Genomic DNA, 27,596 nt, shown 5'->3' on the forward strand with positions numbered 1-27,596 from the left:
TAGTCAACGACGAACCTGGGTGCACGAATGACAAAACGTCATTTTTTCGGATGAATCCAGGTTCTGTTTACAGCATCATGATGGTCACATCCGTGTTTGGCAACATCACGGTGAACGCACATTGTATTCGTCATCGCCATACTGGCGTTATCACCCAGCGTGATGGTATAGGGTGCTATTGATTTCACGTCTCGGTCACCTCTTGTTTACAATGACGGCACTTTGAGCAGTGGACGTTACATTTCAGATGTGTTATGACCCGTGGCTCTACACTTCATTTGATCCCTGCGAAACCCTACATTTCAGCAGGATAATGCACGACCGCATGTTTAAGGTTCTGTACGGGCCTTTCTGGATACAGAAAATGTTAGACTGCTGCCCTGGCCAGCACATTCTTCAGATCTCTCACCAGTTTAAAACGTCTGGTCAGTGGTGGACGAGCAACTGGCTCTTCTCAGTACTGTGGTATCGTGTTGAAGCTGCATGGGCAGCTGTACCTGTATACGCCATCCAAACTGTGTTTGACTCGATGCCCAGGCGTATCAAGGCCGTTATTACGGCCAGAGTTGGTTGTTCTGGATACTGATTTCTCAGGATCTATGCACCCAAATTGCGTGAAAATGTAATCACATGTCAGTTCTAGTATAATATATTTGTCCAATGAATACCTGTTTATCATCTGCATTTCTTCTTGGTGTAGCAATTTTAATGGCCAGTAGTGTATTTCCACTGATATAATTTAATGTCACTGTTTTGATTCCTGTCAATCCATCATTTACTCAACTTTAACAAATACTTAATTCCATTCTCATTCGTGAGTACACCATATTAATCTCCACACACAGCAGCAGAAAAATTCTCAGTTGCGGTTTTAATTTCATTTGTACATAGATGTGTTTACACTCATTTGACACAGTCCAGCATGGTTTTTTTCCCCCCCTCTGTGACAACACATCTGTGCATAAAACAGGAAAGGATTCCTCTAAGACCACACAGTACAGCAACACCCTTGGTGCCGCCCTCCTGCCCAGCCACCTGTATTGAACACTTTAAAAGTGTACCTGTATAGAGACTATCTGTGACTGAGACCTTTGCACCTGCAGGCAGGCTACACTGCTTCTGTAGTGCCTGCAAGTAGGTATGCCAAACCAAAGTTCTGTCACTTTATTCATGCTTTCTCAATGTCCCACCCCTCCATGATCACACCACAGGAGGGTGCAAAACAGGATGGCTGAAAAACCATAAGCATCCTTTGCAACTTTGGATCACATTCAAATTTCATCGAATGGTTTTGAATGGTCCTTAGTGGTTCGACCTTTTACACTAACGCAAAAATTGTGTTTCACTGCATACAATGCAATGTGTGACCACATTTAGTGGGGTTGCTGGCCTGCAATGTCCTTAGAAAAGGACTGAAACGTCCGGATAGCGTCAAGAATGTCATCTTGTTACTCATTGCACTGCGATCTGTTGTTTTCTACTAATTTTGTTGCACAGTGTATATGACGATAGTATTGAAAATTAATGTGTCCATTGCTTAGTGGGGACAAACACAAGCCCTTTCCATGTGTAGGGGGGAAAAACTATTATTGCATGAAGTATGAGGTTACTGACATCCTTCTGTATTGTCTATACCAATACTATCTACAGAAGTGATGCGCCAGTAAAATGCTGGAAATTATTTTTTTCAGTGACTCTTGGTACTTCACCTGACCCACATAAGATTAATTGCGACATACATCATCATCTCTGAAGTGAGAACTTGGGGCCCTTGCAATTTACAGTGTAATTTAAACTGGGCATTATCCTGAATTAGAGAGCAAAGAAATTCTGATGGTCTTATAAAACCGAAAGAGGACAACACTTTCCATATTAGCTGAGCATTGCTCGATCTCAACACGGAAATCATTGTTTAAGGAATTGTTAATCATCCTCTTGTCAGCAAATGAACCCCAAAAGGCTTTTTAGACACTCCAGGTGTGAGTTTAGAAGATACCATTCCACACTAGATAACATATCCCTCGAACCAACGGTACAAGGAAATCAAGAAGCCTTCTAACACAAGCAGCATGTTGTAGTAGTTGTCTTTGACATCAAGAAGGTGTTCTGTGAATGACTTTTCTTTGCTCTTAAACAATTTGTATGTCTGTTGATGAACATTGCGTGTTTCCGAACTAGTTCACAGCTTGCCCTCATTCTCTTATTCACTGTAATTTATATTGCTGAGTAAATATTGTTGGCACAACAATTCTCCTTTATTATTATTATTATTATTATTATTGTATCTTTTACTCCAGTGATTTCATGAATGTGGAATATGATGACACACTGCCCGTATAACAATCCTTTCGGGACCAACAGTGGTCCTGTATCATACTGATTTTTTCGAGGAAACGGCCTTACCGAAGGAAACATACAGCATTCTGCATAGGTATTAATTGTTTGCATCATATTTTTAAGTTTGTTGGCTTCACATGGGTGGGGGGTGGGGGTTATAATAGAAAAAGGGAGGGACATATTTATACATTTTGCAGTGCAGTGATTTTTTTGAAGCTCATTTCAGAGTTTGATATTCTTAAAATCTATAGGATATAGCATGGATGACACTTCCATATACTATCCAAAGAGCATATGTTGGATGAAATATGACCACGCCAAAAATTTATTATTTGCTCTTATTCTCTCTGTGCTCTCCAGCCAGTACAGATTGTAGAATGATTTAGAGCATTCATGATGATCTTTTGTGCATTCAAAATTAAGAACAAGGAGTGTTGTTCTGTTGGTTGTTAGTGTGTGTGAAAATTCTCCTTTGTAGACGCTTTCATTGTTATTTTGTTGTGTATTGTTGGAAATGAATGTGTTTAGTGATGGAAATGTTTGTAAATTATTCACTGAAGTTAGTACTTTATGAGATGGAAATGTCTTTCTGTTTGGATCAAATGATGTGTTACTAATATCTGATTGAATTTTTTTTAACTAGTTTTACAAACAGTCCATGTTTGGTTTTGTGTCATGCCAATTATGATATGTAAAAGATTCCTTTTTGTCATTATTCATTGGAAGTATGGAAATGTAAACCTAGTGTCTAGTGGAAGCATAGAGAAAGTTCCCATTTCTTAAAAGGGTAATGGTGGTCACTTTTTTTAAAAAACAAGTAAACTAGTTTGTATTTTTATGTTTTCTACTAGGATATTCCATACGTTGTAGTTCATCCTAACCATATAAACAGCTGTGGAGTCCCATAGCTGTATATGAACGTAGGTGAATTACTTTGAGAAATTAATTTTGCTCTATGTGTATGGAGCAATAAGAAGTTGTATAAATTGTTTCTCATATATTGTATGTATTTCTCATGTAATGTATATATTGTATCCATTTCCATCATTCTCACTCTTCATTTGCAAAATGTAAATCCAGCATTACACCACAGTTTACTGCATGTACCGTTAAGAACTGAAATTACATATATTTCATCTGCAGATAACAATTATTGTATGTATTGTGTTAATTCATGCAAATTATGTGTGTGATGCAAAATTGCATGGTTTCAGCAAAGAATTGATTTAACAAATTGGATTGGTTTTCCTGGAGTTGGAGCAAATTTTGCATTTGATGATAGACAACTTGATGTTTCATTGGAGGAGAATAACTCAATCAGCATAATAATTGAAACAAATTATGCACACTCTCCTCTTCACGATGAGACAAAATTTTGTGAAGTATGTATACAGAAAATTCAAATTTGATTTTCTTATTTATGTGACAATGTTTTTACTGGGGTTTAGAAGTTGTATGTATTATGTAACTGCAATAACAGTGTGTTGTGATGCAAATATGGTACCACTTCATGGCATTTGCTGCAAGTGTTCTAATTAAATGGATAATTATTGTCATAGGAAAATAAAAAGCAAATAAAAATAGAAAATACATTAGACCAATAGATAATCCAAATGTGTAAAAGTACAAACTGGATCCCAGCTAGCATTGATAGATTGACTGATATTTGGTTCTTTGTTAGCAAATTCTTAAACCATTTACTATGTTGATGCAAAATGTCACTGCATTATTTGGATGCTATAAATGTATTTACTAAAGGTGACACTTGAAAGTTAATCAACAGTGTATTATCCTCCTCTCACTATGACTCATTCTCAATGCTGTGGGTTTTTTTTCCACCTCTGAGAGAATATGCTGATTTGCAATGCAAAAAGCTATGTAAAGAAGTTTGAGAAGCTTTTTTGAAGACAGTTACCTGAAAGACTGTTGGACGAGGAATGGAAAATTTGAGGAATGTAGATGCAGCTCCTATCAAGTTCTTGAATAGTGGTGTCATCATTTCAGCATTTGTCGTCATATATTGTAATGTTACAGAAATACTTTATACAATCTCTGTAGCAATTTTTAATCAGTTGTGGCTGCAAGGCATGTTAATTATTGATGATAAATGGTAACAGTAATGGTTATATTGCATGGAAAGTATTTGATAACAAATAAGGTCTGATTTACCTGCCGAGATTATCACTATTTCCTGTTTGTGGACAGAAAATTTCGTATGGAGTGTTGCATTTTAGTTAGTACCTCGCAGTTCTTTTTGATTTTCATGTCAGTATACAGGCACAATTAACAATAGCCATTGACAGTGTTGGGAAAATTGGTTAAAATTGTACAATTTTTATGGGTTACAACATCTGTAACCACTCATTTAATACAAATACCATACAATGGGTGACTGTCCAAAATTAATCACATGTGTCTGTTCTTAAGTTGATGAATGTAGATCATCATGAACTGAAATGTTCAGGACAGCTTAACAAAAATGCATAAGTCTTAAATATTACATATAGATCATGTTAAAGTGGCCCTAATTGAAGTGGTAGAACTATTTTCTTGATTTGGTGGCTTTATCCTTGTAGATAGCACACAAGTTTTAAACCAACACTGGATCTTTTTTCATTTACTAAACTCAACTTGAAGAATATAGTAGAAGTTTTCATGATGTTTTACTTGACAATCCATTTTCTTTGGCTTACAGGTAGCTCAAACTTTATTCAAATGTGAAAAATGTGAAGTGTATTTACAAGCATAACTCTTTAGATAATAACCATTTTATAAATGCCAACATGGTCTATAGTAGGCCGTATGAATGTTCTTTATTTAATTAATGTGAATAGTTAATTTTGACTTGGTGTAATTTTCAAGCACATGGGTGACATCAGCTTATGTACGTCACATTTTACATTGTGTAAGTATCAGATTCATTTTCACAATGTAAAATGTGATGTACATAAGTTGATGTCATACATGTGATTGAAAGTGACACAAGGTCAAAAATACCGAATTGCACAAATTAAATAAAGAACATTAATACAGCCTATGATGGGCCATATTTTCACTTATAAAATATTTAGAGGCTATGGACCCACATGAAAACAAAATTTTAAATAATAAGTAATAGTGACAAAGTGAACAATCCCTAGTAATATTGTAATGAAGAAAACTGAAAACTGCTGTGAATGTATACACCAACCAAAACTATGATTTAGATTTATATTATAAATTCTTTTTTCTGTTTTCAGAGACAGGTTTTAGGTGAAAATTACTCCACCTATGGATAATTGCAAATATTTTACTATAAATGTGTACTTTTGTTTTCTTTTTCCTCCCGTATTTGCAGTTTGAGGAGTACGAACAAACAGTACAGCGTGGGGGCCGAGTCCTGGCTGTGGCACAAATGATACAGAATATTTCTGTCTGAATTTCAGCAACTCTACTTTCTTCATGGGATGTGAGATACTGATGAGTTCTGTGTTTGTGTGACTGAACTATGTTATAGTATTTGTTGCATTGTTTTCTGAAGAACCAGTAAGACAGTGCTTTAATTTCTTTCACAATCTGAAGACCCGCAGAGCAATTCTTCTACTTGCTGTTATTGTGATAAAACCTAATATATTCTACATGTAAAAATTGAAAAGTTTGAGGCTGATTCTTAGTTAATTCACTGCATCACATGGATATTAGATGGTGTTGAGTAATTAGTACCTCAGGGACTTGAGTCAGTTTTGGCTGTATGCAGATCTGACAGTATTGTAGTTCGTGCTCTAGACCGGAGGTGGTGAGCCGGACGCCTGTCTGCCCTAGCCCGGTGTGGCCCAGCAGACGTGATGTAACTGTGGGCAACTCGTCAGCAGGCATTCGTCACAGTGTAGCGAGACAAAGCAGTAGAGCTGCTGGCCGCCGCTAGTGCACGGTGGAACACGGCACATTATGTGGTACAGGGCTATGCTTTCTCAGGCGTGTATATGTGCCACTCTAGGTTACATTAGGTTAAGTACATTCTGCGCATAAAATACAACCCTACCGTGGTAAGGATTCCTTGGCACCAGGTTAAATGTACTGTAATACTATTTTATTACTTACAGTATATAATCACATCACATACAAAAATGCAGACATTGCTATATTACATTTATATGTATTATGATCCATGTTTCCCATGTTTTGCTGCAAGCAAGGGAGTGTCCAGACAAATGCTACCTGTCGGGTGCAATCAAATAATGGTATTCAGGTGACTGCCCTGGAAGGCAGGAATAGAACTGAATGATGTCATTCGCCATTCTAAACTTCTCTTTAAAGAAGCAATCACACTGCAGATCTATCAGTTCTAATTGCATCTCTGTGGACACAGTTCTGTCACTCATCAAGCATGGGGACATGAAGATGTAAAAATCTGGCTCAAGTGACCTCAGATCATTGAATTGTTTTGTGAAAGCTGCATACAAATTATTGACAGAACTAAACAAATGATGCGAAAAGGTCATTATTAATGTTAGCTGCAAATTGTGACACATTTGGAAAATTCATGAAATTACTGTCCTGGAACTGACGTCTCCATACCTCCAATTTTATTTGCATTGCGTGAATTTTAGAAAATAGAGATAGAATTAACTGACCTTTTCCCTGCAACAAAGCATTGAGACTATTCAAATTACTCATTATGTTGATAAGAAATACTAGGTTAACAACCCATAGGGGGTCAGAAAGCTCAGGAACCGACCTTCCTTTCATAACCACAAAATATGTACCTATTCAAGCAAAAGGAGGAAACTTTCAAGGGTTTTACCCCTAATCGGCCATTGTACATGACAAAAATAGGGTATATCACAGAAATCAGATTCCAGTAAATCTGTGAACTCTAATAACTGTCTGTGATTCAATCCTGCAGACTGTGTGAAATTCACAGTCCTAACTATGACATTCGTAACTCTGCCAAATTGCAAATTCTTTGCGCAAAGTGCCTCTTGATGAGTTACATAATACTCTAAGTGAAATTGCTGTCCTGGGATCAGCTTAATTTTTAGACATTTCACCCATGTTACAGCCAGCCATGTTAGGGATGCCATCAGTGGTGACGGAAATGAGCGTATTCCAGGGCAGATTCAGTTTCATAACAGATGTTGAAAAGCACTAAATATATCTTTGCCGATACATGTGTGTCTCATGGGGGCTAAATCAAGAAGCTCTTCTGTGATATTTAAATCTGTACCCATGCCTCGGAAGAATATAGCCAATTGTGCTGTATCTGTAATGTCGGTACTTTCAAGGCACAGGGAACATGCAAAAAATTGTTGCCTTCTCACTGTGAACTGTGTGCAGTTGTGTGTCGAGACAGACAAATTGCATGAAATTGTGCTGTACTTACAGGACACCAGATTCACTAGCGATGTTGAGGCATTCTTTCATAATCGACCCAGTGGAGAATGGTCGAGCAATTAAATGGGCAATTCTAAACCTTGCCCTCATTGCACCTTCATTTGTGGCTTCAAATTCCTAGAAATAAAAGTGTCAGGTAAATCCAATTGTAATGTAACATGAATAGTATTAATTGTTGATGTAACATTAATTGAGATAACCAAGCTTACATCATTGCCAAAGGATTCTTTTAACTTCGCAATTAATTGCAGATGCTCATCTCCCTAAACACTGTTATATATGTCACAGTGTTTGAAATTGTAGTGTTGCAACATTATATTTTTTTGGTATAACATAATGTCGACACACTAAACATGTAGCACATCCTACGGTATGCACAAAAAGCCACTACAGTTCCAATTGGGATTCTTGTTACATGCAGTTTGCACTAGAACTTGGTCTCTTCTCAGCTAAATCCATATTCATAGCACCAGGTGTCACTGCAGTGAGCCAATAGCTTTGTTTATGCAGCAAAGACTGACAACAACACGCAGCTACTATGTCCACCCACCGCCCGTGTACTAAGCGGGCGCCCAGTAGCCAGAATGCCCAGATTGAGCAAGCCTGCTCTACGCACTGATTACCTCCTGTAACGTACTGAAGTCTACCCACCTGAATAGCCAAGAGCATTTAAGTTCTCGCTTCTAGGAGAGAGGGACTGAATCAGCCTTGCAGGTTAACTCTTTCCACTCCAATGGCGAATGGCGCTCGACATTGCGAATTTTGTTTTCCACTCTGATGTCAAGCCTTGTTTGACACAAATTTTCATAGCTCTTACATGCTCCATTCTCAAATCTGACTGTACTAGGCATCAATGCTGCATCTTACTACCATCTAGGGAAGCCTGTTAAACCTCCCTGTCAAACTGTAGGAGTTGTGTTTAGAGAAAGGTTGTAACTATTATGTTCAAGTTAGTTGGCCCAAAATGGCAAATTCTTCATGCACAGTCACTCCTGAGGAAGAGAATGTAGAGCTTTTGGAGGAATGTCCAATTGAAGATGAGAGTGACAATGATTTTTGTGACAATGATTTCGATGGTGACAGTGACTCATTTGTTAACAATTTGAGTGAAATGATGATGGAAACAATCCACACTGAAGAGTTTCAGAAAATCACACAATGAAAAGTTTTGTATTGTAATGCTTGTGTAAAAATATGTGAATGAAAGTACAGTTTGTGTTTTAATGTATGCCCTAATTTGTTGGTCAGTGGCCATATTGTTTCCACAAAGAGACTTGTGCAATTCTTTGTGGCACTTTCACAATCCTGGCTGCTGTGATTTAAGTAAATGCATACAGAGACGACTTGTGTCTGCATTACAGATGGCAATGGGTTAATGATGGGACCAGTATGTTGACCATCCTGGATGTGATTTTTAGGCAGTTTTCAAAATTCACCCAATGTGAATACTGTGCTGCTCCCCACATTCGACTTCAGTTACACAATGTTCACACACTTTGAAAACCAATGTCATATTTGACCAAGGGATGAATGCTAGCAACAGATAGGGGGGGGCCACATGGGTTCCTCCCCAGGGGGATGCTGGCAGTGTATTAAAATTCCTCGAGGAATGGCGACCCCATCATAATAAGTGTTTCTGTACTTCATGGAAAGTAAATAGATACAGTAGCAACATGGAGGAAATGAATTAAATAGTGCAGAAAAGAAATATTTACAGTCTCTTGGGGCTTACGTTAATCACACTGCAGTTGAGGCTGGAATGACAGATTATATGAGGGGCAGTCAAAAAGTTTCCGTTCGAAGGGTATACAGTCCAGAATCAGTATGCCAGCCACGCAAAATCGCCGTGAGCATTGAGGCAATCACTCTACCGACACGTCAGGTTGAAGATACTCATTTGGTAAAACACAGTGTCCAGCTGCATACAGATGTCTGTAACTCTGCCTGCTGCACACCCTTGTCCAAGAGGAATCGTCAAACCTTCAGGGCCCATGTTAAGAGATCAAAGGCATGATAATCACATGAGGAGAGATCAGGACTATAGGGTGGATGCTTATGTGTCTCCCACTTGAGTTGGTGTAACTTCTGCATTATGAAATTTGCGATACGGGGAAGTGTGTTGTCATGACCAGTACGGAATATGCCACACCATTCCACAGTGATGGTTTTCGACAGACATACTGCCCCATACACATTCTTCATTCTCTGATGGATGTCTACTGGTGTTTGTCAGTCAGCAGCCAAGAATAGCGTAACAGCATGTTGGCCCTGTTTGGACAAATTTGGTAATAACATCCCCATAATTCTTGTTTCTGCATTTATGATCCACACATCAGAAAGACACGAATGTTACTCGAATCCTTTGCCTACATGTTGGTGCTTATATGATTATATACCTGCATCAGAGTCGCGGTACATTGCGTATATGCTGCAGCAGTGCTCTAAAAAGGAAACTTTTTGATTGCCCATTATATGAATAAATTGTAAAAGAGACACACTGAAAGTTTTGAGACTGTGTTCAATTACCATTTTCAGATAGTCATACCTTTACATCCTTTCAAAGTAGTCTTTCTTAGATTCTATTCACCACAGCATCTATTCAAACCAGTCGGTGAAGACTTCACGGAAAGCTTCTATTGGAAGTTTCTTTAGGTATTGTTATATGGCTGATATGCAGGTACTGCTGCTTCTGAAGACACAGATTGATGACTGCAGATAATTTCTTTCACTTTGGGGAATAGTAAGAAATAAGACAGAGCTAGAACAGGTCTATAAGGTGTATACGCTTTCACTCCAGGGTCACAATGGTGCGAATCCTGTATTGTAGCCGATTTTTGATTCTTCACGTTAATGTACTGAAACTGTCTTGTGGCAGGCAAGTTCTCGAATACCAATTATACGAATGCCCGGTGTCTGTTCTTTTGGACACGTCCGAAAGAACAGACACTGTCCAAAATCTGCAGCTGTGAAACATTATATGTAAATTGAAGGAGACCGCTGCTGTCCGCTGGAGTGGGACATTACGCGTAATTGGTGGTGGCGAGCGAAAATGTGTACCGAACTGGTATTCGAACCCAGGTTCGAATCCCAGTACACATTTTCGCTCGTCAAGATTTCGGGTTCGAATCCCGCCCCGGTACACATTTTTGCTCATCGTCGCTGACTGCAGTGATCCCCTTCCATTTATATATAATGTTTCACGGCTGCAGATTCTGTGTGGTATCTGTTCTTTCGGGCACGTCCGAAAGGACAGACATCGTGCATTCGTATAACTGTTACGCCTATCTGGGCAATGGATCCACCATCTTCAGTGCAGGTGCACAAATATGTTCCACTTCCTGTGGGAATCTCAAAGTTGTGAACTCGAGTACAACGGACGAGGACTGCGAATAGGCGGTGCTCAGTGGGAATGTGGATTAGCCGCGACAGTCCGTGCAGTTGCAGTAGTGCCGTGTCCCACACTGTGCAGTGGTTAACGCACCTGCCTAGTAAGTTCGAATCCTCATCCGGTACACATTTTCACTCATCGCTGCTGATTCTGCACAGTGTCCCGCTGCAGCTGACAGCAGTGATCCCCTTCAGTTTACGTATCTCGAATAGCAGTTTGAAGTTATTGTCTCGCCTTCACCTACGACAGTGGCAGTGGTGCGATCACTTTCCACAAAGAATTGTAACACCGTTATTTCTGCTGCACTGTGTCTTCTTTCTATTTTTTAATAATAGGCCATATTTCGTCATGTTACAATACTAAATACTGCTTTTTGACATCGTGTAATTGAATTTTTGTAACATTTTCTGAAAGATTTTGACACTACCAGTTTTTCTGTCGGGGTGTTAAAGGTGCAATATCCGACGACTGCAGGTCTTTAAACGTGGTGATTCGTATGTAGGCTCTTATAAACTACTGTTGACGTAATCCCGAGAGTGCATTTAATTTGATGACAGATGCAGTGGGTATACTCTTCCACCATTGTCTGGACTCGAAGCTCATTTTCTGCAGTATCGACTGTCATTAGGCCTTCCGACTGACTTTCGTCTTCGATAGAGTTTTTCTTTTCGTCTGCTTCATTAAACGAGCAGCACAGTGTTTCTTTGGAAGTGTAAAGTCCTCAAAATCTTACTTCGTGCATTTTAAACACCGGTTTGCAATCGTGCCTGCTTTAAAGCTATATAAAAAAAAAATCATCACTTGGATATGCTTCTGTTTCAATTCAATTTGCTGCCACTGTCCAACTGGCATACAGTGTGTAGCAAGTGGAGGGCCATTCAGTAAGCTGAAACTTGCGTGAATTGCTACAGTGAGTGCCACTGTTGGCTGCCTTGCACGGAAATGGTGATTTCTCAAACTGGAGAACAATCGAGAATGGGGCGCCGCGAGGTTCGGTCTCGGGTCCTCTGCTGTTCTTAGTATATATTAATGACTTGTCATTCTATATTCACGAAGATGCGAGCTGGTACTTTCTGCCGATGATACTAGTATAGCTATCACACCCGGCAGACGAGAATTAACTGGTGAAATTGTAAACAATGTTTTTCAGAAAATCGTTAAGTGGTTCTCTGCAAATGGGCTCTCATTAAACTTTGACAAAACACAGTATATACAGTTCCACACAGTAAATGAAATGTCACCATCGATAAATATAGACTTCGATCAGAAATCGGTAGCTGAGGTAGAATATTCAAAATTTCTATGTGTAAGCATTGATGAGGGGTTGAACTGGAAAAAACACACTGAAGATCTGCTGAAACGTTTGAGTTCAGCTACTTATACTATTAGGGTCATTGCAAATTTTGGCGATATACATTTGAGTAAATTAGCTTACCACGCCTATTTTCATTCTCTGCTTTCCTGTGGCATCGTATGCTGGGATAACTTATCATCGAGTAAAAGACCGTTCGTCGCACCAAAGCGTGTAATTGGAATAATTGCTGGAGCGCATCCGAGATCATCCTGCAGACACTTATCTAAAGAGCTGGGGATCTTCACTGTAGCCTCACAATATATATATTCACTTATGAAATTTTTTATTAACAATCCGAACGAATTCAAAAGTAATAGCGGTGTACGAAGCTACGACACCAGGAGAAAGGATGATTTTCACTACTCGAGGTTAAATCTAACTTTGGCTCTGAAGGGGGTAAATTATGCTGCCACAAAAGTCTTTGGTCACTTACCTAATAGTATCAAAAGTCTGACAGATAGCCATACAGCATTTAAAAGGAAATTAAAAGAATTTCTTAATGGCAACTCCTCCTAATATTTTGTGTAATGTAATATCTTGTATAGACACCTTTTATTAACCTGACACGTTCCACATAATTATGAAGTGTCGTATTCATGATCTGTGGAACAAGTACTAATCTAATCTAATCTAATCTAATGAAAGAACCAACAGCAAATGAGCAAGTATTAAAACTTTTAGCAGTAGTCTCATAATGCTCCTCTGCTGTGACTCATAAGTGAATTGCAAGCATTACAACAGCTTATGCATTGAATGAGATCACAATTTACTACATATATTTGCCATAACAAGCACTTAAATAAAGATATACATTTCTGGCCATTAAAATTGCTACACCAAGAAGAAATGCAGATGGTAAACGGGTATTCATTCGACAAATATATTATACTAGAACTGACATGTGATTACATTTTCATGCAGTTTGGGTGCATAGATCCTGAGAAATCAGTACCCAGAACAACCACCTCTGGCTGTGATAACGGCCTTGATACACCTAGGCATTGAGTCAAACAGAGCTTGGATGGCGTGTACAGGTACAGCTCCCCATGCAGCTTCAAGACGATACCACAGTTCATCAAGAGTAGTGACTGGCGTATTGTTAAGAGCCAGTTGCTCGGCCACCATTGGCCAGACATTTTCAATTGGTGTGAGATCTGGAGAATGTGCTGGCCAGGGCAGCAGTCAAACATTTTCTGTATCCAGAAAGGCCCGTACAGTACCTGCAACATACGGTCGTGCATTATCCTGCTGAAATGTTGGGTTTCACAGGGATCAAATGAAGGGTAGAACCACAGGTCATAACACATCTGAAATGTAATGTCCAATGTTCAAAGTGCTGTCATTGCGAACAAGAGATGACAGAGACGTGTAACCAATGGCACCCCATACCATCACGCCAGGTGAGATGCCAGTATGAAGATGATGAATACATGCTTCCAATGTGTGTTCACCGCGATGTCGCCAAACACGGATGCGACCATCATAATGCTGTAAACAGAACCTGGATTCATCCAAAAAAATGACATTTTGCCATTTGTGCACCCAGTTTTGTCGTTGACTACACCATCGCAGGTGCTCCTGTCTGTGATGCAGCGTCAAGGGTAACCGCAGCCTTGGTCTCCGAGCTGATAGTTCATGCTGCTGCAAATGTTGTCGGAACTGTTCGTGCAGATGGTTGTTGTCTTGCAAACGTCCCCATCTGTTGACTTGGGATTGAGACGTGGCTGTACGATCCGTTACAGCCATGCGGATAAGATGCCTGTCATCTTGACTGATAGTGATACAAGGCCAGTGGGATTCAGCACGGCTTTCCGTATTACCCTCCTGAAACCACCGATACCATATTTTGCTAACAGTCATTGGATCTCGACCAATGCGAGCAGCAATGTTGCGATACGATAAACCGCAATCGCGATAGGCTACAATCCGACCTTTATCAAAGTCGGAAGCGTGATGGTACGCATTTCTCCTCCTTACATGAGGCATCACAACAACGTTTCACCAGGCAATGCTGTTCAACTGCTGTTTGTGTATGAGAAATCGGTTGGAAACTTTCCTCATGTCAGCACGTTGTAGGTGTCGCCACTGGCGCCAACCTTGTGTGAATGCTCTGAAAAGCTAATCATTTGCATATCGGTTAAATTTCGTGTCTGTAGCTCGTCGTCTTCGTGGTGTAGCAATTTTAATGGCCAGTAGTGTATATACAGTGTGTCCCAGGAGGAATGGTCAGTATTCAGGGATATAACAGGTATGATCATTTGAAGCAAAAAACTTTATATAGACATATGCCCTATTTCCAATGGTTTCTGAGATAATGCACATTTAATGTACATTGCTTTTTATGTTCTGAATTATTCAATACATTGTCAGGTTTACACACACAAAACAGTTAGTAAATATACAACATGCATTTTAGAAAGTATCTGTTGAAAAATACGTATTTTTAACACCCTCACCTCTAAACGTTATTGTACACATCACATGGCAGTTGTTGTATAGTTCACAATAAATGTTTGACTGTTGCACCATCAATTTCACTGCATTTGTGCACTCTTGGGAGAATTTATTGTGTTGCTTGTCTGAGTGCCTCTGCATGTTCCCCAGTGAGGAAAGTAGAATCCGTGATGCGACGAAGCAGTTCATCTCATGTATCTGCCTTTCATTTGTATGTCTCAGACTTTGTCTGACTCTGTAAACAGAAATCTAATGGTGTAAGATCTGGTGATCTTGGTGGCCAGTTAATTATACTACAATGACCAATACAGCGATTACAGTAAGTGTGGTTGAGATGTTCCCTCATACATCTGGTAAAATATGGAAGGGGTTCAGTATGCTGACAGCATATTGCAATATGCATGGTCAGGGAAACGTCCTCAAGGTGTTCAACCAACAAATTTTCCAAAAAAATGCAAGTAATTCTGTCATGTCATTTGCTCTTTTTAAAATGACTGGACTTTTCAACATATTACCTATCACACCACACCAGACATTGATCGAAAAATGAATGTGGAAATTGGTCTCCCCTGTAGTGTGTGGATTACCCTGTGGCCATTGATGATTATAAGTGTGTTGTTGATTCAATTCCTTGTAAATGTTTTTTCATCAGTGAATAGTATTAATGGAAGCAAATGACAATTGTCATTTAACCAGTGACAAAGTTCAATGTTAATGTATATGAACTCACTTCAGGCCACCAATGTTAATGTATACGGGCACAGCGAATGGGGGAGAAGGTTGTTACATATGCGTCGTGACGACAGTGTGCAAGAGGTCGAGTGGGCATCAAGGGCTTGCCGTTAAATGACAAAACAGGAAATTAGGTACAATAAAGAGGATATATTTCTATGCACGGTGTACAAGGGGCACGCCTAGGGTCGGAAGTTACCAGGTTGAGGCCAGTCTAGGAGGTCGAACAATTAATTGAATTGGGCAACGGAAGGGGAAGTAGTTCATGTTAACTTGCATTGGTGGCCAGTTGTGAAAAGCAGAACCAGAGGCTCTGCCTTCCGAAGAGACGTCTGTTCTGATTGAGGTCTGGATTACGAGAGAGAGAGAGAGAGAGAGAGAGAGAGAGAGAGAGAGAGAGAGAGAACTGTGTTCCATACTACAGAACACTCCAGTGTCCATGCACGTGACATGTATCCCATGCACACTATTGGCTAAAAGCAATGGCATGAATTCGCTAGCAGTTTCAGCAGAGGGCTCAGGGCGTCTCTTGTCAGCAGCTTTCACTGGACAGAACTGCGTCAGTTTTGCAAGACAGGCAACTTATGTCACATAGGCACAGCGTAAGTTACTCTGGGAGAAAACCTGTAAAGATTTCACTGGGCCAACGAAATAATTTTTTTAATCAATTCCCTTAAATATTCCTTGACTGGCTGCCACCCTGTACATCAAGTCGTGTGACATTGTTGCCGGTGTGAAGCTTATGGATATGCTGTATGAGAAATGGATACAAGTTTTTGGCATGTAATTTTTGTCTCACATGTTTTCATGGGATATTGATATATGCAAAAATTTGCCATTTGCTGATAGCAGAACTACACTTACACCATTTCAACAGTTTGTTGCACTTCCTGCACAGGTTCTTGAACTACACCTTCAGAAGAAAAATTGGAACTGTTTCATGCAGTATGCAGGTTGGGTTGGTAAGACGCATACACAAGTGCCACTAGCCTGAAAGTAAATACACATTAAATGTGTTCTGTCTTGGAAACCATACAGAATAGGGCCTTTGTTGATATGAAGTTTTTTGCTTCAAATCGGCATTCCTGTCGTGTCCCTGAAAATTGGCCATTCCTCCTCTTACATCCTGTATAGAGTGAATATTTGCCCTTACTTCTTCCATTATCATACTACTGGATACAATATATTTTTAATTTACACTAGGGCCATTGTATACATTTTTCTGACTTTGTTTTGCAAATACTTCAGTTCCCCATTTCATACCTCTTGTGGTATCAGTTCCCCATTTCATACCTCTTATGGTTTTTGCACTATATATTATTTATTCCATGCACTGTCAACAGTCGAGCAACATTATTTGAGAAGACTGTCAACCACGAAATGAACTCTGATATAGCTGTAGAGTAGGTATACTCTAGAAAATTTATACTTATGTTTCCACTTCATTCTTTTTAAAGGTAAAAACCTTCAAAAAGCATCAATTTGTGTCACAAATAACTTGGTAAAATTTTCCTGTCAGTGCTGTTGTCAGAGCCTAAGCAGTACTTGATGGAAAAAGTTTGTTGCATTTTAACCACTTCACATGGCTGGAAACCCATCTACATTTTATTTAATGTTACTGCTGTGAGACTCTTGCATTGTTATGTGAATAGCTGAAAATTACCATTGGAATCCCTCTTACTATTACTGTCAGTATTAAATTTCTTGAATTTCTGCTTGTGCAGCAGAAGCTTCAAAATGCTTATTACTGTGACATCTAAGAATATCAGTGTTTGCCCTCTTTGTGGTGTTGAGGGTTTCAGTAAGTCTTTGCCTGTTGTAAGAGATGACTGCATCATGTCTATATCTAGTCAAGCATTTACATTGACAACTCGTCTATTATTAGGGCACCCATCAATTTTAATTATTTTCCAACTTCTCCTTCAAACTTTTTGGCTCAATTAATTATGATCGTATTTTGGGGTCTGACTTCCACTTTTTAAAATTTCACAGAACTGTGGGCTGTTTAGGGAAAGACACCTTATGTTATGCATAATCTATCCAGCATGCGCTCTGATGCCTTGCACTACTGTTAGAGGGACTCGTTTTCCCACCCAACATCCAGCACAGTAGTCAGTCGATCGCAGTGAGGGAGTTGTGTCATTTACCCTCAGTCGTAGCCCCTCTGCAATGCAGGGACCACACTGTTGATGCCTAAGCAGTAACTCACCTACATATGTCAAGTAGCAGGTGAGTCCAATCCAGAGCAGTGGGACTCAGGATAATGGCTACTAAGCTAGGTAGGCTTTACCACGGCAGGGTGCCACTCGTGGGGAGGGCGTCTAATCGGAGTGAGTGGCATCAGAGCGGGTGACCTGCAATGAAAGGGATCAGACTCGCCAGTAATAGGAGCCGTGCCATTGTGGCCATCTCAGCAGATAGAAAACAAGATTTCAGTGCAGAGACTTACAACTGCTTGCTCCAGAACTGACAGAGAATCTTTTACAACAATGAAGCCACTGGTTTAGAGGATAAGTTTGGAGAAGTTGCTGCAATAGTCAAATGGTTCTCTATTGATCAAAACTTTGAATGCTAACCAGTCACAGGCATTTGGGACCTGTAACAACCTTAGGGATATACCAGTTACCATCTCTCCTCGTAGCAAACTCGGCAGGATTCGAGGTCTCGTCTTCCGTCTGGACCTAACACCACAAACTGTTGAATAACTGCGTGCTAACCTATAGAGACTTGGAATAAATTTCGTTTATTGCTTTGAGAGCAGACCTAAGGATAATAGGATGGGCACAGGAGCTTTCATCTTGCTTTCGGTAATAATACGGGGTTATTCTAAATGATGGGCCCATTTTCAAAACTTTGTATTTATTCAAGTACAAATCCAAAATGAAGAAGCTTTATACCAATGAAAAGAGGAAGTTTCAAACTTTTTTTTCCTAAAATGTTTGATATCAATTTAATAAATTTAATAATCTGTAATTTAATGTGCTGTATATTTTCCGTTGCACACTTTCCCAGTCTGTTTAAATTGCTTAAACCAACGGCTAATGCTTTTGCAAGTTGATGGTTGAATACCAGATTTGGTATGAAATGCCCACTGCACTAAAATTTGTGACTCACTTTTCGTTAACTCAAGAACACAGGAAACCTTGTGCTCCACAGTCGCCATCTCACTCACAACAGACAGTGAAATGGCACGACGGCCCTATTGCCGCTCGAGCTCTACCTCCCACTTCTGAAACAGTCACTGCCTACCTGCTGCCACTCACAAAAAACTTTGAGACTTCCTCTTTTCATTGGTATAAAGCTTGTTCGTTTTGGATTTGTACTTGAATACATAGGAATTTTTGAAAATAGGGTCCATCATTTAGAATAACCCTGTAGTTTACCTACAGAAGTTAAGGTCATGGTTTGTAGTTGTGATGTCAAGTACTATTTTTCTCCTCATATGAGATGTTTTAGGTGCCAGAGGTTTGCACACACGTCCTCCCATTGACTAAAGAGGCTACTTTTGTGGGTCTTGCAGAAGGGTAATGTATGAGGGCAGACCTTGTGAGAAATTTCCTGCATGTGTAAACTGCCTGGACACCATCTCTCTCATTTGCTGAAATGTCAGTTTTCAAAAGACAGAAAAATATCCAAGAATACAACACTTGATCACCTGTCATATCAAAATGCTAAGGAAAAGTTTGAACAACTCCTCTCAATCGATATGCCATCAAACTTTGCAAATTTTTGTCAAAATCCATACCTAGCACTGACAAGGTCTCAAACAGAAACTCCTGACCCTAACCATATGTCAAAGCCTGTTCTTGAGTTTGGGGGGGGGGGGGGGGGGGAGGGGAGAGTCAGCTCCATTGACCCCCAAACTTGTAGTACCAGTGGTGAACACCCCATCGGTGCAGCTGGAGATGTCTCATCCTTCTCTGGCATCATCAGTGAAGAGGACACCTGCCAAGGTGCTCCCTTGTGGGACGAAACAGACCAGCAGAGTACCATCAACGATTGACAAAGGGCCACAGGCTGTGGGTCATAGACAAGAATGGTCTTCTTTTGTCCCAGAAGTAAAGGCAGGAAAATCCTTGCAGAAGCCTCACAGGGACAAGAAGGAAAAATCAAAATTTAAACTAAATTCTGTTGCTCTGGTCAGTCTGGCCCCCATCTCCCGCCCTTGGTACAACTTATGAATGCCAATGAAAAATCGCACATTCATGTGGAGCACGACTCAAATGCAAAGTAATTTGTATGCCCGCTGTGATTTTGCTCCTTTCTCAGATTCCAATGTGATGTTCCTTCAGTGGAATTTTAATGGGCATCATTGCCATCTGACCAAACTCCATCAGTTAATGGCTACTTACTTTACAGTCGGTGTGGCACTTCAGGAGTTGTGGTTCTCAAAAACCCAATTCCCTACTGTTAAAAATTACAACTCTTACTGTAAAAATCATGTTAACATAGAATAACTCCACCTGGAGGTGTCTGTACACTCATACACCTTGACACTTGCAAAGAACAGATACCACTAAATGCTGCATAAGAAGCTGTGGCGGTTCTTGTGTACTGTCAGTCAGAGTAACAGTATGTAATATCTATCTAACCCCCCAGACAGATACATACCATTTCACAAGATGGAGGAGTTAATGAACAGCTACCTCCAGCCTTCCTACTAGTAGAAGATTTCAGTGCCCACAATACTTTGTGGGGCAGCAAAAACATATCTAGCCGGGGCAAAGCAATAGAGCAATTAATTTCAGAACTGGAAGTATGCCTAATTAACACTGGAGCTGTAATGTGTTTCCCTACTGCCCATGGAACATACTCAACCTTATATCTACACCTACCTCTACGTACATACTTTGCAAACCATGCTTATCTTCATGACCCTTACACGAAATGTATGTTGGTGGCAGTAGAATCGTTCTGCAGCCAGCTTCAAATCCCAGTTCTCTAAATTTTCTCAGTAGTGTTCCTCGAAATGAATGTTGCCTTCCCTCCAGCGATTCTCATTTGAGTTCCCGAAGCCTCTCCGTAACACTTGTGTGTTGTTCGAACCTACCATTAACAAATCTAGCAACCTGCCTCTGAATTGCTTTGGTGCCTTCCTTTAATCCGATCTGGTATGGATCCCATACACTTGAGTAGTACTCAAGAATAAGTTGCACTAGCCTCCTATATGCGGTCTTCTTTACAGATGAACCACGCTTTCCCAAAATTCTCCCAATAAACCAAAATCAAACATTCGCCTTCCCTGCCGCAATCCTGACGTGCTTGTTCCATTTCATATCACTATGCAGCTTTACACCGAGATATTTAAATGGTATGACTGTTTCAAGCAGGACACTTAATGCTGTATCCGAAAGTTACAGGTTGGTTTTTCCTACTGATCTGCGTTAACATATATTACAATCTCTTTCTCGAACATCTCCCCCTTGATCCAGTGGAATATCCATAGCACCCTCTGCAACAGCGACCACTTTCCTACCATTCTCTCTTTCTAAGCCAACTGGCAAGCTTTCACCTCCAAAGTTTCTTTTGAAGCCAGTGAAGAGTAGGATGTTGAAGGAGTGGTACAAGATACTATTGATATGATTATAAAAGTTGCAGAAGCAGCTGACCTTATTTTTGAGGCCATCATGCTGAAAACGTGTGCCTTGGTGGTCTGAAGATATAGCTGCAGCTATCATGGAGCATAGAGATGCTAACGATACAAATGCCACTCTTCTATGGAATATTTAATAGCTTTCAAGAAACTTTGAGTGAAGGCCCAGTTTTTTTATAAAAAGGAGACAGCAGGTGTTTTGGGAGCAGTATTCGACATCTATGAGCGCACACACACTCACACACCCCATTGTCTCAAGTATGAACTGAACTCCACAGCAGTTTTGGTCATCAACCATGCACAGTAGTTCCTGCTATCTCCCTCAATGACAACATCTATACTGATGCTGTGGTCACTGCTCACTATTTCACAGCACACTTCACTGAAGTGTCCACATGCAGTAATTACCATCCTAATTTCTTGACCCAGAAATGCCTAATGGAGCAAAATTATTTTTCCCTGCATATGCAGTGCTCAGATCGTACAATGTTCCATTTATTGAATGGCAGTTTCACAGTGCTTCAGCAGAATGCCAAGGCACAGCCCCAGGAACTGATAAAGCCACAGTCAAAAGCTTGAACACCTTAGCAATGACAGCATAAAACACACCCTCAGATTTTTCAGTCGTATTTCACGAGGAGGAGAATTTCTCTCCCAGTAGTGGGAGAGTATTATTATTCCTATCTCGAAACCAGCAAAAGACCGTCAAATTGTGACTAATTATTGACCAGTCTGGCTAATGAATGGGCTATGTTAATTCTTTGAAAGAACTGTCAACCGTCTGCTGTTTGGTGCCTGGAAACCAGAGGACATTTATCACAATTTCAAAGTGGCTATTAGGCACTCTGGTCCACCACGTACTAACTGATAAATTTGGAATCTGCGTGCACGATGCTTTTGCGCATTGCCAACACCTGATCACTGTGGTTTTTGACCTGCAGGAGGCATATGGTAGCATCTGGCACCATCATATCCCACCTACACTGCACGAGTGGGGCTTCCTGGTTTGCTTATCCCTTTTTACACAGAAGTTAATATCCCTCTGTCTATTGTGGGTCCGAATAGATTCGACCCTCATTAACCGATACATACTGGAAATTGGAGTCCCTCAGGGATCAATTCTGTCTTATCATTGCACAGAGCAGGGTGCCAACTTCAGCAGGACCATACCCAATGCCCTTAGTTGGGTCACAAATCGTGGATATCAATTCTCACCCACGAAAACTACTGATGTGCACTCTTGTCAACTCAGAACTGTGCATATTCACCAACTACTCTCCTTCAGTAACAAGTCACTTGAGGTTGTTGAAAATTTCATATATTTAGTCCTTTTATTTGACAGTCAGTTAATGTGGTTGCCATATGTGTGACAGCTAAAGGCAAATTATACAAGGAAAATTAATACCCTTGATTTCTCAGCAGCATCTCCCGGGGTGGAGACATCACAGTTCTGTGATTCTACAAAACTTTGATCTTGCCTGGACTGTGGATATGTTGCCTGTGGGTCAGCAGCACCTGCAATACTGAACTTGTTAGACCCTGTCACCACAGTGTGTGCAGTTAGCAACTGGAGCCTCTGTATGTGTCCTGTACACTGCCTCTTAGTGGAAGCTGGTATTGCACCACTACTTTGAGGCTGATTAGGCTTCCAATGCTGCAGGTGAGCCAGTTTCTTTTTCCCTGTCAAAGGTCAGATGCATTTTTAACAGACATTGTACATCCACTCGTGTGGATCGAAAGTTGACAGAGTCACGCACGACTTGCAAAAACGAGGGGGCCGAGAGATATTCTCTTCAGACTGCACGCAGTGCATATACTGTACAGTTGCTCACCACATCGTGGGCTCTGCAGTACATTAAAACTCACTCCCGGTTTGTAGTGACTCCGTGAGCTGCTTACGAGGCATATCTCGGCATTACGACAGAAAGTTTTTGATCGCTAACATCCGAGACCTATTAGTCGATCTCTAGAACCACAATGACAGTCATCTTGACACGGGGCCACACGGGCGTTCTGGGGGAAATGAACTCGCCAGCAAATTAACTAAAGAAGCAACCGCAGGTGATATACTTGAACCCAGAGTACTTTGCATCTACAAATGCAACTGCAGTATCAAATGTTAAAAATGTGTGTTATGGAATGGCAGGCTACCACAATGCTCAACAAGCTGAGGGCAATCGAGGGCCCGTCAAGACGTGACATACTTCTCTCCGGGCCTCTCGGAAAAATGCCGTCGTACTGTACCGACTGCATATCGGCCACACCACGCTTACCGACGAGTCCCTCGTATGTTGAGAGGACTCGGCCCGATGTAGCTCTGGTAATCGTCACACAATAACCCATACTGTCACATCAAAACCACAGTCAACTCAAAATCCAAAGGCAGGGTCGTCAGTGAAGCACAACACTTAGAACTGAAAGCATGCTTATTACTGATACCAACGTACAGCCAGAACTGAACTGAAATGGACAGAGTGTACAGCCCTTTACACAAACATCAAATTTTCCTGGTTGCTGCTATTTATACAGATGAGTAATCCACAATATACACACTTTACAAATGTAAGTTATTTCAAGAACATTCTAGGAACAATAAATACTAAATAACAACTAATTTTTGGTGGTACGGTTTGGACTAGCAACCGACAGCAGTTCAACCAGCAATGGTAACATATATGCCACACTGCGTGTACCATAGCTTGGGACTATGTTCTGTTCTCCACCCTGCTGCTGTATTTAAGATGACGAGCCATCGACCTGTCTACCTCCCTGCCCCAGATACTTGCAGACAAAGGGGTATCGGCTAACAAAGTCATAATTCTCCTGAGGGGAGCAGATTTTAAAACAGAATTTAAGTAACCTTAGCATTCAATGTCACGGGTGGACTACGTCTTGCTGCGACACGTACCTTGAATGGCGCGAGCTACTTTCTGCCTCTGCACCGTTGTGCATTTTTAAATTTTGATAAACATATTTTATTTATGCAACTTTTTAAGCTAAATATCTTTCTTGTCCGTATGATCTTCTTTTCTTCACCTCATTTTAGTCTAAGTATTATGACCGTACTTTATATATCTTTCAGTGATGCTGGTGTGTGTGGGGAAGATGGGGGGGTGGGGTGATGTGCTCTCTGCCACATTTGTGTTATGTGGTGCAGGGAGCTCCCGCTGCAGCCATTTCCACTTCTGTACTGGCACCCCCCCCCCCCCCCCCTTTTCCCTCCTGGTTCTATATCACTTTTAATCATGTGGCTTAAGCTACCGCCACGCAGATTTTCAACCACAGTGACGAGATCACAGATCCTGGAGCTGATCACTCTCCTTTTCATGTTTCACATCATTTTACATGAATTTCCAGTGAAATGAGGGACTAATAACCAAGATGTTTAGTCCCTTTAAACCTATAATCATATTTGTCATCAGTATCAATGTCTTAACAACAATATGAAAAAGATTACTACAGCCTACACAGGGGAGGCACTGAGGGGTTCACAGGCACAGTGAAGAAGTCTGTTACTCCTATATATTATTCAGCTGTTGGACTAAGGCCTTCATCAAATGTAGACAACAAAATACACGCACACACACACACACACACACACACACACACACACACACACACACACACACACACTTACAGCCACTGCCATCTCCAGGTGCTCGAGAATGACTCGGGCCACATTTGCGAGAGTTGTGCTTCTGTAAATATGTGTGTGTTTTCTTGTCTACGTCTGATGGACTTAGTCCAATAGCTGAATAACATCTAGCAGTTGCCGCCTCTGTACCTGTCTACTCAGTGCCTCCACCATGTGATTAGTAACCATCTAGCCTTTTCATTTTGTTGTTATTTCATCCTGAATTTTCCATTGTTTAATATCAACATCTTGTTATTTATATCCCTTCCTGGTGTAAGTAGCAGTTCATCCTTACTTTTATGCCTGACCTATAGTAATTGATTGCAAAGCTAATACATCTATATTCATCATTCTTAATTTATTGGCCAATGATGTTAAGAAATACATTTTATATCTTCCTGATTTGCAGGCTGCAATTCATCCGAAAGAGTTAGAAGTTCATTAATTATTTTTGTTACACTCTTATATTTTGGTGTAGTATGTTTGCTGTAACCTTATTTCTATTGTCACAAGTTTCAGGTTCAAAAAATTAACTCGAATTAAGTTTGTTTAATAATGACGGTGCGATATACTGATTCGAAAGATACGTTAATGTAATTTGGTCCCGAGGTCTGCACTCTGCTACACGAAGGACAATGTCTGAAGCCTTCTCCTGAAAACTACGACGAGTCGTGTGTCCTCTCGTACAGGAATGGACAGAAATATGGAAACACCATAAGAAATGCGTGCTCGAACATAAATGCAGATGCTAGTCAGGCCTGTAGGTTGTGCTGTCGTATTTGACCACGAATGGTGCCTGTCCAGTGTCCTCAATACACTGCAAGTGTCAGTCATGGTCAGAACAGTGTTCTGTGAATTTGAACATGAGCAAATTTTTGATGCTTATACGGTGGGTGCTTCAGTAATCGAGGTAATCGGTGTGTTTGGAGTTTCGAGGGGCACCGTATCGAAGATTTGTGCTGTATACAGAGAAAAAGGGAAAACGTCATTTGATATGTCACAACTTGGAGAAAATGTGTGTCGAGTGTTCGTGACAGATGGTTATTGAAGAGGGTTGTGAAGAAAACTAAGAGGATGAAATCTTTAAAAGTTACTGCAGAACTGAATGTTGCACTTGCAAACCCTCTCAGCACCAAAAGAACTTGAAGGGAGCTCTATTAGGTGGGAATTGAAGGGTGAGCTGGAATTCCAAACTACTCACCAGTGGTGCAAATGCCTGTAACTGGTAAACGTGCTCCAGAAGCCATAAAACGTGGCCTATATAGCAATGGAGGAAAGACAATTGGTCAGGTGTGTTTCACACTGTTTCCAACGTCTAGTCAAGTTTTCGTCCCAGGAGTGAAACGAGGCAGGGGTTCAGCAATGATTTGGGCAACCGTATCAGAGTACTCCACGAGTCCCATCGGTACTCTGCAAGATCCCATCACTGCCAAGCATTATGTGACCATTTTGGCTGATCAGGTCCACCCCGTGGTACAATGTTTGTCCCCCAATGATCACACTGTGTTCCGAGACTGCACGGTCCCTGTTCACATAACTCACATCATCCAAGACTGATTTTCTGGGTTTAAGGATGAATTGTTGCATCTCCTCTGACCACCTCATTCACCAGATATTAACATTATTGAACCTATATGGTCTACTTTGGAGAGAAGGTTGCATAATCATTATCCTCCTCCATCATTGTATCTGAACGTTCCCCTATTTTGCAGGAAGACTGGTATAATATTCTCTTGAAAACCATACAGGACCTGTATTAATCCAATCCAAGATGAGTGGGAGCTGTTTTGTATGCTAAAGTTTCCTACACCGTATTAGGTGTGGTAGTGTTTTGTGTATTTGTTTTCCTCATATTTTTGTCCACCCCCTATAGTTACTCTAATGTGGAACTTGGGCAGATGGTTAACCACTACTAGACTCGTATCTGTAGGGTTCATTAATCTAGCCAGTTACAGCGACCACTTGAAACCTTCGTATAAATGACTCCTCTACGTAGACAAGCGAGAGCTTGTGTTTTCTACAGGGGTAGAGATTTGTGGATGCTTGCACATTGTGTGCTGGTCTCTCCTCATAGATATATATCTCTACTATATGGCACAGATGAGCTTTCTGATTGCGTTGTGTAAGAAGAGGTTTTTACGCTGTTGTCTGTTAGAGACTGAGGCATATGTAGTTTTGGATTTTTGCTGTCAACAAAACAGAGGGGATACATGTCAATATCATGTAAGCTACTTATCTCAAAGATCACAAATGGGCACCTACCTTACTGTCTCCAGTTGATGAATGCATCACCAACAGTGTCTCTCACTTTTAGTTCTTGAGAGACAGCAAAAAAGTTTGGAATTAAGTTCAGGACATTGGCCTACACTGTTCACTGACCTGCTCCGTGCGTGCTAGCTCACGCTCACACTTCAGCAGTGACGGACTGGCCGGATCACTGCAACTAATGGTGGGGGAAGGGGAAGTGGAAGGGAGGGGAGAGGAGGGTATGGCACAGAGGAGTCGGAACAAGGTAGATTCACGAGAGAAATTGTCAAAAAGTCTGTTTCTGTGGCTGTTAATGTTATGTTTAATGTTGATGTATTTCTTTACAGTGTCTCATAAATATATTTCATTGCAGATTTATTTTCCAAACATGTTGTACTGATGAGAAGTGGCAGTGAAATGAAACTTTTGTTTCTTTTAATGTTCTGATCAAGCAAAGAACATGAGGCAGCTGAGTACAAAGTAT

The 27,596-nt window shown here is 40.6% G+C and overlaps 1 protein-coding gene across 6 annotated transcripts in view; it reads left to right on the top strand.

Moving 5' to 3' along the window:
- The window catches only part of LOC126185133 (biotin--protein ligase), a 360,657-nt gene that overhangs the window by 61,998 nt on the left and 271,063 nt on the right, over positions 1-27,596 (top strand). For 5 of the 6 annotated variants that reach the window (XM_049927960.1, XM_049927964.1, XM_049927963.1 and 2 more), the window contains exon 4: positions 3,552-3,719. The exons of the other annotated variant lie outside the window; for it this stretch is intronic. In XM_049927960.1, the coding sequence (XP_049783917.1) occupies positions 3,552-3,719 (168 nt within the window). The remainder of the gene's footprint in view (positions 1-3,551; positions 3,720-27,596) is intronic. 6 annotated transcript variants of the gene reach the window in all.

Source organism: Schistocerca cancellata, chromosome 4, assembly GCF_023864275.1.
Source record: "Schistocerca cancellata isolate TAMUIC-IGC-003103 chromosome 4, iqSchCanc2.1, whole genome shotgun sequence".
NCBI lineage: Eukaryota > Metazoa > Arthropoda > Insecta > Orthoptera > Acrididae > Schistocerca > Schistocerca cancellata.